At 30.9% G+C, this 14911-nt stretch overlaps 1 protein-coding gene across 2 annotated transcripts in view; it reads left to right on the forward strand.

The window, feature by feature from the left end:
- Positions 1-14911, forward strand: part of ELP4 (elongator acetyltransferase complex subunit 4) — a 233716-nt gene that overhangs the window by 25576 nt on the left and 193229 nt on the right. For both annotated transcript variants that reach the window (XM_081241480.1, XM_081241479.1), the window contains exon 3: positions 5387-5508. In XM_081241480.1, coding sequence (XP_081097606.1) covers positions 5387-5508 — 122 coding nt within the window. The remainder of the gene's footprint in view (positions 1-5386; positions 5509-14911) is intronic.

Below are 14911 nucleotides of genomic sequence, written 5' to 3' on the forward strand. Positions count from 1 at the left end.
GCCATTTAGTTTAGTTGTTTTACCTCTTCATTAATGAGAAATCACTCAATATTTTTGTTATCTACAAGTGAATGTCCATAGTTTATGCAGTACTTATCTGTATATTTTATTCCCTTACTGAGTATTATAATACGTGTCCTCAATTTTACAAATAATTATTTTTATTTTTCTAGTTAAATAGTTTACTTTTTTCTTTACTGAAAAGTTGTTAAATGACAATCATGTACATTTTAAAGGGAAAACAATAATCATGTACATTATTGCAACAAGTAATTTTATTTTTGCACATTAAACCCTCCTCTTTGGCCACAACCATGCAGAGCCTGTAGACCATGCTAAAGGATTTAGTTCTTTCTGCAAGGAGCAATGAGAAAACACTGAAAGGTTTTAAGTAGGGAAGTGACATGATCAGGTTTGTATTTTGAAAAGCTCACTGCTAAATTGAAGGAGGATTTGACTGGATGCAAAGAAGTAAGGGAAATTGCAGTCATCTAGGAAAGAGTTCTTGGTAGCAAAGCTAGGGGAGAGACGTCGTGGAGCAAAGTGAACAATTCCAAAAATACTTTGAAAATAAATTTAACAGGATTTTAGGCATGGGGAGAAGGGTGTATTGTTGAGAGAGAGAGAGAGAGAGAGAGCGGGAGAGAGGGAAGAGGTATTAAGAATAAATCCTAATTTTCTAAAAACAGAAGGAGGACCACATTTGATGGAAGAAAATAATGAGTTTCTGAGTTCTGCCTTGGACATGTGGGAGTTGAGGCACTTTCGTGCTTCTGTATTTAATAGTAACAAAAGCCTGAAAGTGGCATGAAAAGTCCATAGTGGGGGAATGACTAAGTATTGTAAATTATGGCACATAAATTTACTGGAGTATTATGTACTCTTAAACATCATAGTTACAAGACTGTGACTCATGTGAGATTAAGAGAAAAAAGTTGGATACAAAATTCAGTAATAATTGTAACCATCCTACTGTATAGCACAGGGAACTATATTCAATATCCTGTGATAAACCATAATGGAAAAGAATTTTAAAAAGAATGTATATATGTATAACTGAATCATTTTGCTGTACAGCAGAAATTAATACAACATTGTAAATCAGCTATACTTCAATAAAATACTAAATTAGAAGGAAATCCAAAAAAAGGGGATATATGTAAAGCTGATTCACTTTGCTGTACAATAGAAACTAACACAACATTGTAAAGCAACTATACTCCAATAAAAATTAATTGAAAAAAATATATAAAAACAGAAAAAAATGGATGAGGTACTCACATGGAAAATAATAATAATTGTAACCATATGAGAAAATATCTACAGAAAAAGTGCTAAAAGGAAATACAACAAATTTTAGAAATAATTCTATGAGTGTGATGGATGGCAGGTGAGTTTCTAAAAATTAAAATTTTCCATGTTGTAAAAATATCAACCTCAGAAGTTAAAATTTTTACTATCAGATTTGTTTCTTCCATCATTGATTTATAATGACCTTGGTTTATATGGTTGCTTTTGTAAACTGATTTAATGGTAATTATTTAAGATAAAATCAATTCTTTTTTTTAAACGTGACTTTCTATTTCTAAAGTTTAACAGAGACAAATTCTTAGTTATATAAAATGAGTGTTTTTTCCAGTGTCATAGCTGTAATGATCCATAGGTAGTGCTGGTCATCTCATCCACTTGTCTCTGCTGGCTTTTCCACCTGTTGACTGTAAACCATGCAGAGGTGTTGAAAGCATTTTTCTTTTCCTTTGTGCACAAAAACTTTCATAAAATGCTCCTAAATCCTAATCAAGCCCATTTTGTGTCTTTTAGACTTATAGATTTTAACTTCGTGGTAGGTAGTATTAAAGAACTGGCTATGTTCTATATATAAAATCAATCTTCATGTAAATCTACTATACTTATGATCGTGGATTTGCTCTAATATTCTGTGCTGAAAAGGTTTACATACAAGCTACCACATGGTATTTTAGCTATGCCATAGGAAATTATTTTCATAAACCACCTTTACTGAATTATAATTTACATACAATAAAATAGACCCATTTTAAGTATATATTTTAGTGAGTTTTTACAAATGTATATACTCATGTAATCACCACAACAATCAAGATATAAAACATTTCCATCATCCCCCCCAAACATCCTCATGCCCAAAATGTTTCCTGGCCCCCAAGCACCTAACATCTTTCTATCACTAGAGTTTAGTTCTGCTTTCTTTAGAATACCACATTAAGGCAATCTTACCATACACACTTTTTGTGTCTGGCTTTTTTCACTTAGTTTAGTGTTTTTGAGATTCATCTATGTTGTTGCCTATATATCAGTAGTCAGTTTATTTTGTTGTTAAGTATTATTTCATTTGTGAATGTACCATTTGTTTTTCCATTCACTGGTTGATGGACATTTAAGTTATTTCCAGGTTTTTGTCTGTTACATAAAAAACTGTCCAAGATATATGTACTGCAAGTATTTTCTCTCTGTAGCTTGCCTTTTCATCTTCTTGGTGTCTTTTCAAAAGAAAATATTTAAAATTTTTATACACTTCAAGTTATCCATTTTTTTTTCTATTGTGACACATGCTTTCCTGTCTTATTTAAGAAATATTTGTCTACTCCAAGGCTGCAAAAATTTTCCCTGTTTTTTTCTAATAGTTTTATTGTTTCACCTTCTATATTTAGTTTTATGATTCATTTCAGCATATTTGAGTAGTAGTATGAGATAAGATTGAAATTTTCTTGTTTGCTTGTTTGTTTTTTTCCCAATTGAAGTATAGCTGATTTTCAATGTCATGTTAGTTTCAGTTGTACAGCAAAGTGATTCAGATATATATATGTATACATACTTTTTCAGATTCTTTACCATTATAGGTTATTACAAGCTATTGAATATAGTTTCCTGTGCTCTACAGTAGGTCCTTGTTGTTTATCTATTTTATATATAGTAGTGTGTATCTGTTAATCCCAAACTCCTAATTTATCTCTCTTCCCCCAACCTGCAAATTTTTTTTTGTTTTTTGATTGAGTGTAGTATGAGGTAAGAGTGAGGGTTTTGTTGTTTTTTGCATATGGGTATCCAGTTATTCCAAGACCATTTGTTGAAAAAGAATTATTTCTCCACCTTTGTCAAGAATTAGTTATGTGGGTTTATTTCTGGTCTCTCTATTGTTTTACATTGATCTATATTTATAGCCTTTGGTCAAATCTCTATTGCCTGGATTGTTGCAGCTTTATAAAAAGTCTTAAAATCAGATGGTATGTCTTCCAACTGTGTTCTTTTTCAAATTCATTTGGTTACCTAGGACCTTTGAATTTCTATGTAAATTTAGAATTAGCTTGTCAGTTTCTCCAAAAAACTTACTGGGGCTTACATTGACATTCCATTAAATGTATAGATTAATTTGGAAAGATTTGAGTCTTGCATCCCATGACCATGATATATCACTCCATTTATTTAGGTTTTTTTATACTTTCAGAATGTTTTATACCTTTCAATTCGAAGCTAGTTCATGCACATATTTTGTTAAATTTATTCAAAATATTTCATGTTTTTGGAATCCATTAAAATGGAATTTATAAAATTTTAGTTTCTAATGTTTGTTACTAGTTTGTAGAGGTACAGTGATTTTTATATATTGACTTTACATGCTACAACCCTGATAGCCTTGGCTTGTTAGTCCTACTAGCTTTTTGGTAGATTGCTTAAGATTTCCTACATATGTGATAATGTTTGCAAATAAAGACTGTTTTACGTCATCTTTTCCAATCTGTATGCCTTTCATTTCTTCTTCTTGGTTTATTATATGCTTCAGACCTTCTGAGCAATATTGATTACAAGTGGTGAGAGTGGATATACTTTCTTTGTTCCTAATATCAGGAAGAAAGCATTCCATCTTACCATTCTGTTACCTGTAAGTTTATTATAGATACCATTTATCAGGTTGCAGAGGTTTCATTTTATTCCTAATTTGCCAAGAGTTTGTATTATGAATTATTGTTGAATTTTGTCAAAATTTTTTTGTGTCTATTGAAATGATCATATGGTTTTACTTTATTTATTTATTTTTTTTGCGGTACGCGGGCCTCACACTGTTGTGGCCTCTCCTGTTGCGGAGCACAGGCTCTGGACGCGCAGGCTCAGCAGCCATGGCTCACGGGCCTAGCCGCTCCGCAGCATGTGGGATCTTCCCGGACCGGGGCACGAACCCGTGTGCCCTGCATCAGCAGGCAGACTCTCAACCACTGCGCCACCAAGGAAGCCCAGTTTTACTTTTTTAATATGTCATTATGGTACAGTGATTTTTAAAATAAAAAACCAACTTGGCATTTCTGTGATAAACCCCACTTAATCATAGTATATCATATTATTCTTTCTTATTACTAATGAGTTTTGGTTGGATATTTTAGAAATTATTTTCATAAATGTTCATAAGGCATATTAGTCTGTAGCTTTCTTTTCCTGTGATGTCTTGGCCTAGTTTTGGTATCAGAGTAATTATGGCATTATAAAATGAGTTCTGAAATATTTCTTTCCAATTTTTCCTTTTTTCTGAAAGATTACTTGTAAGATTGGTATAATTTCATCCTTAAATGGGCTATTTTTTCTTTCAGTTTTATTGAGATATAATTGACATACAGCACTGTATAAGTTTAAGGTGTACAGAACAACCATTAGACTTAATACGTCATGAAATGATTAGCACAATGAGTTTAGTGGACATTCATGATCTCATGTAGATACAAAATTAGAATAATAGAAAAACATTTTTTTCCTTGTGATGAGAACTCGTAGGATTTACTCGTTTAACAATTTTCATATATAACATACAGCAGTGTTGATTTTATTTATCATGTTGTAAATTACATCCCCAGTACTTATTTATCTTATAACTAGAAGTTTGAAGCTTTTGACTGCCTTCATCCAATTTCCCCTACCCCTACTCTCCACCTCTGGTAACCACAAATCTAACACTACGTGTTTAATTCTTGTGACATGAAAGTAATGAGGTGTGAGTTTACAACTGGTTGGTAGGGAATATGGCCATTTTAGAGCTGCAGTACCTGAGAAAATCTTAGTAAAGAAAAACCAAATCTCTGATTTTTTAATATAATCATACATAGCCTTCTAAATTTTATGGATATCGGAGGTGGTGTAGTAGATGGAGAATGATTTTGGAATCAGAAAGACTCTGTTAAAAGTACCTACTTCCCATTGATTATCTAGATAAGTATTTTAGCCTATCTAACTGTACCTTAGGAAGACAGTTATTGCCCCACCTCATAGACTTGTTTTAAGGAGAAAAGAATATAAAAACATCCTACCATAAATATCCTAGTATATGGTAGGATTCTGACTATAATTTTTTTCTTTCTTACAGAAGAGGATAAATATAATATTTATTCTCCTTTGCTCTTCAAGTATTTCCTGGCAGAAGGAATTGTCACTGGACATACTTTGTTAGTTGCATCTGCAAAAGAAGACCCTGCTGACATTTTACAGGTATAGAGTATACTAATTCAATATTGCATTTTGAATATTTCACAAAAAAATATTGTTTATCTATATGTAAATAAGATGTATTTGTATATGTACAAACTATATTTAGATACATTAATGGGACCACACATGTATTTTTTTCTCTTAAAGAGAAGTATCAAATTTATTTGAACATATAATCTCATTTTAAAATTAGTTCTTGGACAGTTTTTTTAACTTAAAATTTATGTCACAGTGAGGAAATATTAATAAGCTATTTAAAACTGACAATAAACAAAATTACTATTAAGTAATGATATGAGCACTTTATAAACTATTTAAAAATCTAGGTAAAGAAAAACAACTGCAGAATATTGTCAGATATTATATTACCAGTATTCCAAAGGTATAAGTCAGAAGAAAGATAGAGAAATTAGAAGTACTCATTTATTAAAATTATTTTGCTTTGAGAATGCCAGAAAGTATTCCCTTCCAAGAAATAAGCAATAATACTAAAATATGTGCTTGAAATAGTATATCTTTTTTATGCCAAAGCATACTTTTCACCTCAGAGAAGACAATTCTGACTTTTAGAATTCTTAATTTCTTTGTACAGAACAGGAACTCACTTTTAAGCCATTATTTGATTAGAATTCATAATCTAAAATCATTTTCTCTCAGAGGATGTTTTCATTTCACTGTGTAGTTTGCAAAATGACAAATGACTAAGTCATTTATAAAAAATTTGTAGAATAATAAATACTAATTTACAATAACTTCAACAGACACCAACAAATTTCTACACCCACATATAAAAATTACTATAATACTGAGGTCAAAACTAACATGATTGGGGCTTCCCTGATGGCGCAGTGGTTGGCGCAGTGGAAGCCTGACCATTTATTTTTAATGCCTTAAAAGTTTCTCTTGCTCTAGCCTAGCATAGGTGTATTTAACTGAAGAATGTATTCTAGTGTCATCAGATCTATTTTACTTTCTCTTGTGCACTTAGAATGTATTATCAAAGACATTATAATTACTCCACAAAAACCTAATCGTCTTAAGCATTAGATTTACTTAATATAACATTGCAGATTTGATGCTGCATTTTCAAAGTTATCTCATTCTTCTATTTATAATGAGTAGCCTAGACCAAGTTGTTTTTATTTGAATAGCAAGTTTGCTTTACATGACAAGTGAATATTTATCAATAACGTACTCAGTGAAGTTAAATATTAAATTAATTATAAATTTGAGTGTGTGATCCTCAGGAACAATTTATCTTCTTTGATTTTAATGCCATTATTTGCTTTTAACTAAAATCACTTGTATAGATGAGTAATGAAATTGTTTAAGGCTGTATATGCTAAATAATATGCACACACAACATTTCCCTACATTAAAAAACTTATTTAGTGATTCATTTTTAAACTATTTTAATTTTGATTATGTTCTTGTATTTCATGCACCTCTACTCTGAAGATATATCTAGCTTTTGAGTTAATAGAATCTTCACTCATCAGTAATGTTTCTTTTCTTTTTTAAAAAAATAATTTTAAAAACGTTCATTTGATGGGGAAATACCGCTTTGCTGCATGTTTCTTTGTTTACAGCAAAGCAGGATATTTTCCCCTATGGTTTTTAGCCTTCTGTATTTCTTTCTTATTTTTCGTAGTAGGTTTTTGTCTCTGTCTATTTTTTTCTCATTGCTCTGTACGAGCTCTTTACATATTTTAGTTAATGTCCTTGGATTATATACAAGGATCCTTGTTTTGCACATTCTCAGGATCTAAATCCCTGAAGTTACAAGGTATTTGCCAAAACATAAAAATAGCCCTCCTATAAATTTTAGGCTGCCCTCCTAAAAATTTTGCCCCTCTGCTCACATCCCTCACATGTAATACTAGTGTATTTTTTCACCCTTCATCATTAGATTTGTGGGTTGGTCTGTTCCTGTTAGCCATATGTTAAATATTCTTGAGTATAATGCAAAACAATTTCAAAATTTGCCAAAGATGCAAAATTTCCTGAGGTTGGTCAAAGTGACTGTGGAGAATTGTTTGAATCCCATGCAAGGCTACTGGCTAATGAGAATGTAGAAGGATTCAGCCAGTTAAGAAAGCAATGTTTCTTAAATTCTTAATCTTATCATCTTGTATTTCTTACATGTTTAATACGTAAAACAATATTTGACTTAAAAGAATAATATGCCATTCTCATTTTTATATAAGGAAATACAAAAAGTATTGTTTTTAATATATACAAAATGTTTAATGTTTAGTGTTCACACATTTAAAGCAGACTGGATGAGAAAATTATGGCTGATAAAAATTTCAGTTATGTATATTCTTCATAATACCAGTATATAGACAAAATTTTTAACATTTCTGAGAAAAATGAACAAAATATTTTTGTAGTTTAAAGTGAGATGTTGAATACTAATATAGAGAAGTAGAATTTCTGCACCTATAAGAGTAGGTATAGATATTATGTATTTTTTACATAATGTTCACTTGGGATTTCAGTGTGCCCAGCTCAGAGATATAATGAAAACTTATTTGTTTCAAACAGCCCCAAAATGAGTGACCAAAACCCAAGGCATTAACAGTGTTTAGAGATACAATGTAGGGAGAAAATGCTATAATTGCTTAGTTTTAATTTTATGATGTGTGATTAGAGATTTCTGGAACCTATAACCAAGGCAAATATTGCTGGTACAAGAAAAGGGAAAAGACAATCTTATAGACCATAATTATCTTAAAACTGTGTATAACTAAAAGACAAGTAAAGGATAAAAAGCCCATCAGCTGCCTAAAATATATTATGTAACCACCCAGCAATTTATTCATCATCCTTTGGAAACATTCATGCCTACTGTAGTCAGAGCTTCTGGAAGTCAGCATTAAGATGTAACGCTGAAAAGTTACACCCCTTAGAAAATCCTATAGAACAATATACATGATGTTGTTAAAGCTTTTAAAAACACTTATGGTAAGTATTTTTCAGTTAACTTTTTTATCTAAAAGAATTTTCTTGATCATCTCAAATATAGTGATGGGTATTCTCTATGTAAACTTTCTATGGAATGTTTTCTAATATAGCAAAATTACATATTTCTGTTAAAATATTTAAACATTTATCAGTAGATCAGCTGATTTTTTTATGAAATGAAAAATTATATACACACATGCACACCCAAACATTTCTTAAGAACTTGAAAATGCTAAGATTTCTCTATTATTTATATCCTTTTCATAATTTTTAACAATATGATGGTATGTGTTAATACATTTAGAATTAAAGAAAGTAAAATTTCAGAAGTAAATTTAAATGCTGTTTCATAATATGCTAAAGTCAGTTTCAAAAACAATTTGAATATTTTTTTTAGTGATGACATGCCAGGTAGGTAATATTCATTCAGGAAGAGATATCTAATATCTAGAGCAAAGGGTTAATTCTTGACTTGTTGCATTAACTTTTTGAGTTACCTGTTATATACACTATGCACTAACATCAGCCACAGTTAGAACAAAGTGGGAGGTTAGAATGCTTTTAAGGACCTTCAAAGTTGTATTTTTTAGTGTGTAACCAGGATAGGTACCTGGTTACCAGCAGGGGTGTCCCAACTACCTTGATGTTTATTAAAGGATTTAGCATATAATATTTTTAACATCAAACATATTGGTAAATAAATAGTTCAAATTTAAAATCAATTATGGTGAAATTTCCCATATTTACTATTGAGAAAATCTTTCATATTGAAAATGAATTACTTTACAATAATCTATGTCATGGAATGAGTTTCAGTTCATTAAAAATAAACCATATGATATTTGATGAATTAATATAGTAATAAGATACTTGGTAACAAAGCAATGAAGTATGAATATTTAGTCTAACATCTTCAGAATTCTTTTTCACGGACTTTAAATCCATAAGTAAAAGTTAAAAGTGTATCTTAATAATTGGAAAGCATTATTTTAAATCCCAAAATATCAGCCTTTTACCCAAATACTGAACTCATTTGTTAAGATCTTATTCACTGTACCTTGTATCTTTTCCTTTATTTGATTCCTTGGTTTTAATTGAGATCAGAGATATTGATTTAGAGTTAGATAAAGCAGTATTATTTGCTAACAATGTAAGTTTGAGTTACTGTTAAAAAGGTTTCTTTTGCTTCTGTCAGTTTGGTGTCAAGATTAAGTCTGTTTGCTATCCATCTGTTATTTACTGATCATGGAACAAGAATTAGAAATCTAGTGAGTAGTCACTTTGCTCTTAGTACACTGTAGTGCAGTCTGGTCTTTCTGAGTACATAGAATACAAAAATGTCTCAGATCCAGCCCGTGTTTTTTTTTCAGTGACAAAAATTGAAACAGCTATAAAAATGAAGTTAACGAAACATCCCTTGGTTGGCCAAATATATCATTGAACATTTTTAAAATTATGTTCATCTCCAAAGTTGTAGTTTTATGATTCAGAACAAAAGTAATACAACATGCTATAAATAATTAAAAATTACCTTCTGACCCATCTATATTCCACTTTGCAAGCTTTATGCATACTCAACACCTTATACATTACACATTTTCCCACACATTTTAACTTTTTCTAGCCTGTATAATATTTAATGTACATCCTATCAAAACTACTTTATCACTGTGTATCTTTTGTCCATAATATAAATACAAATATTAAAAGGTCTTTGAAGGCAGAGCTATAATCAGAATATGTTCCCTTCACTTCTTTGTCAACATTTTATTTGTTCAGAAAATTATCAGGCTATCTATAAGCTTTTCAGTGCTAGTTGAGCCAGAAATTTGCTGTTTGACCCTAGGGTTCCCCTCTTTTTTTTCCCTCCCTAGCTACTTGTGAGAGCTTATTTAAAATTCTGAGTTCTCCCCTGGCAGCCACAGTTCGAGTTTCTTTGGCAAATTAAAAAGACTAAGAAAAAACATGCAAAAGCTCAGTACTGTCTCCAGTGACCTACATTTGTAGGCAGCTTTTAAAAGATGGTATGTGCCTTATTTTCCAACAAGGAAATGGAAGATAAGATAAAAAATATAAAGGAAAATAAACCCACCTCTCTGTCACTACCTAATGAGAAATTTTTGATATAACACTAAAATAAACACACATTTGGCATTGATGTTTGTGCATCAGTCAACAAAAGAAAGGAATTTTGCATGCAGAAAAGTGGCCTAAGTTATATAGCAAAATGCCACACTGTGTAATAGGATATTTATCCTTAAGAAGATGAAATATACTTCGAATCTGAGCTTAGATTTTAATTTCTGTGTTGCTGCTTAACTAGCTACAGGACCTTGCACAAGTCACTTAACCTTTCATATTAAGATAGGGATGATATCCTGCCTACCTTATTCCAGAGTTCCAAATTAAAAATGAAATATCTGGAGTTTTGCTTTCTAAATCTTAAAACACCTATTCCAGCCCTAACACTTACTTTAAAAATTTTATTTTGAACCCATAAAAAAATGAATGGTTGTGAATACTTGATGGGTTTGCTATAGGCAAAAGAAATGTTTAAATCTTAGAACTATTATTAGTTTTATCATTCTTGGAAAAGAAGCCACATAAAGTCAGCATTGGGAATATTAGACATAGGGTTCATTTTTCTTTTGAATACTTTTTCTGAAAAAGTATTCAGAAGAGAAAGTATTCAATCCTTTTGGGGGTGGATAAATGACTTCAAAATTTGAAAACCAGAGCCATTCAAACTAAAAGAAAATCAGCCTCCCAAATTAACATGTTGTCCCATTTAATGAAACATTAAAGGATACCATGGAAGGAGAAAGGCTGTATACTACCAAGGATCATAAATTAAATAGACAGTCTGTGAAGATTTATTATGTACAAAAGGATAACTCTACTGTTGAAAACCCCCCAAATATAGGGCTATTTCTCCAGCTAGTGTTGGGATCATTCTTTCAGTGTTTCTTTTCTAATTTAAGTTTTGTTCACCAGAAACTGACAGGCGGTTGCAGAAAAGGGCCTTAGTTCCTCACGTCCATCTTTTCACATTATGATGTATTAACAAAATCAGAGGCATTTGAAACGTGCTTATTGTTTTTGTAAAATATTCTCACTACGGTTTGTGTGTGCATACGTGTGAGTCTGAAAGTCTGTGCTAGATTTCAGAAACATGGTAGAGAGCATTAAAATGAAGACTTAAATTGGAAGTAGAAAACAGATCTGAAACTATGAAGTGAAGCTTCTTACCTTGCATCTCTTAATTAAAACAGACTAACATACAGGGTGCTATAGAATTAAAGAAAAACTATTTTATGCTTTTACCCAGTTACCTCTACTTCTCAGTAGTCAATGAACAAAAAGAGAATGAGTTCTATTCTACTAACACCAAATATACTACAGAAAATAGTTTTCAAATTTAATAAAAATAAAGTGATATCCAGTTTCATTTATACCCCACAATACCCTAAAGATTTTTGTTTGTGACACTTTCCATAAGCTGGGTTTATTCTGGAAAAAAAAAATCACATCCAACAAATAAAACCAGTCACTTGTTGTGTGCTCCTGAGTTAGGAATTTAACTGATCAGGACCCCTTAAATGAAGGTAATGCCTGATTTCATTCCTAATTGAGATTTCTTTGACAATAGATATCCATGAAACTTTAGAATACTTCTTTTCCAACAATGTAAAGATTTAGTAAATAATTATAAGATTATTGTCACTTTCTTAACTTTTGAAATAATTATATTTAGAAATTTTTTAGTTACATTGGTTTTTAGAAATTAGTTTAGTTTATATTCAATAAAGAGACTTAATACTTAAAGGAATTTCGTAGGAATTCTTTGCCAACATAAGAATCCTTTTATAACTTATTATTGCATAACTTGTTTGCTTAATGTAGATTTTCATATGTCATATTTTCTTAAAACAGGTTAATATACACCCTTATACAGTACACATTTACTAAAAGGAGTTATTACATATGATCTCACTAATAACTAAACCTGTTAATACCAGTGAGTAAGTGGAAAGTTTAGTCTACTTTTTAAAACAACTCACAAAATGTTTTGTAATCAAGATATGTCCTATTATAAGGACATTGTTCACCATTCACTATTCTTTCTATAACTAGGGACATAATATATATAAAACTATACATATATACACATATACATGTGTGTATGTATACACACATAATACATATACACACACAGAAGTTCACATTTTTAACAATAGTCGTTACCTAATTAGTAGTTCTCTTCACTTTAACTTGTATTATCTCTCTGAGTATGAGTTTTATTGGTTGTGCAGTCAGAGCCAGATTAAACACTGACAGCATTGAATATAAGAACCTTACTTTGTAAAAAAACCTAGAAAGGAAACCTCCAATTTTTATGGATAAAAGTATTAATAGATTCCAAAAGTACATTCTTGCCTCTCTATAAGTAAAAACATGGTATTTTTATTTTAAGCTTTCTTCTTAAGAAGTCAGTTTGAAGTAAAGAGACTACTTTGAAGGAATATGTAATATAGCTCTTATGTTTTGATTTATAAAATCATAAATTCTGTATCTAAGTTGATCTATTGAGGAAAATTGATAAAATTAATATAGACCTCATGGAGACTTGTTCTTAACAGCTTGACAGTTTTGAGTTTTTTTATATATGTGAGAAAATAATTACAGAAGCTAATATTAGAATGCCAAGACAGTGCATTTCTCCTTAAACTCCTTTTAAGTCAATGCCATCAATAGACAGTACTGAAACCTGTGGCTGCTCTGGTCCAGACTAGGAGTGCTGTTTATTGTATTAGCAGGCATATTGCTAGGACCTAGATAAGGAATGTAAATTTGCCTGTACCTCATTTTCCCATTCTCACTACTACATTGCAGTAGAACTCAGAGGTTAATACATGTCTAAATTGCTTTGAGATCCTTCTATGACTGGTGCTCTTAAAAATGTGATGGTTTAGAATGTAATGTTTTAAAATAATTAAATTATATTTGCATTTATTTGAAGATATTATTAAACTTAGTGCAACTCTTTCTCTTCATTTCTGAATACTTCTAGTGCAGACTTCCATTTCCTTTTCTTCATGTATCCTGCTCCTTCCCTCTATCTTAGTCAAGAAAATTGAAAGAGAGGTTTTTCCAGCCTACTCAACACACTTCTGGTTTACATTTTAAGGAGAAACGTGATTTGCTTGCCAAATTACAAGCATCAGTTTTGTCAGTAGCTTAACTTGAGAGTTTAGTTAAACTAATTTTTTATGCTGATGTGAAAGTGTTTTTCACCATCCTTCTTGTAATAGCAGTAATTTTTCTATCTTTATATTCAAGAAAAAATATCTGAAATTGTACTAAGATGTCCCCTAATCTGTACTGCATTTGGTTTAAAACAAGATAATTCACTCATGACTAATCTTAAAATCTCTGAGTTTTAAAAACATGTAACATCAACTACACCCCAGGACCTTCTAACTTACTCCCTGCAGTCTACATTTCTGAATGCTTTTAATAATTAAAGTCACTCCTTCCCCCATACTTTTGAATAGTTAAATGAAGATAATGTGGAGAACATACCTTTACTAAATAAATATTCAGGTTAAATATTTGGACCATATTTGTATTCAAATTATGATAATCAGTAATATCTTTGGATTTGTTTCTCTTTCCAACTTTCAGAAAATAAGTATTCCCTCCAAAAACCCCCATAAATCAACAAAGTAATATACTTACTGATACAATATAATATACTTACTGATACGTGCATAATGCTTAAGTAGTATTAATTATACAGTTACTGAAACCTGCAAGGCTCAAAAGATTTTATTTTTAAGAAGGATTTCTCATGCTGCATGGATTATGTTGCTACATAATAGCTCAGTAGTACTTCTGCTGAATTGTAAAATAGCTTAGAGAGGAATATGATGCCCATAGTTGGTGTAATGCATTGGTAATTAAGAGGGTGGGAGGTTAAGCTTCATTAACTGCTGAGGGATTGTATCTTGAGTTTTATTATGCCCTAGAGAACACAAAAAGTGAGAAGGGTCAAACTGTTGGAATCAGATTTTGCTTGTGCATCTGCCAAAACAAAGACCACAAAATAATAAAGCAGTAAGCACAGAATGACATGAGTTGAAAAGGGAAGAAATATATCTACAGCATCTTATGGATAAGGATGTGTTTCTGGTGAAAAAAATAAAACTTAAATACTGGAGTATACTTTGGTATTGAAAGTGTGTGATAATTTTGTTTCATATAGCTTTTTTAAAAAGTCGAATAGTTGTTTTTGTCCAGAGGTATTGCCAATTTCTTTATTCTTGTTGATTTTCTAACTTGATGTATTTGATTAAAAGAGAGACAGACACTTTATACTTTCCGTACTATCTTCTGTGGGGAACTTATGATGCCTGCTTTTTATTTTTATTTATTT

Source organism: Mesoplodon bidens (assembly GCF_964165515.1).
Source record: "Mesoplodon bidens genome assembly, chromosome: 7".
Taxonomy (NCBI): Eukaryota; Metazoa; Chordata; class Mammalia; order Artiodactyla; family Ziphiidae; genus Mesoplodon; species Mesoplodon bidens.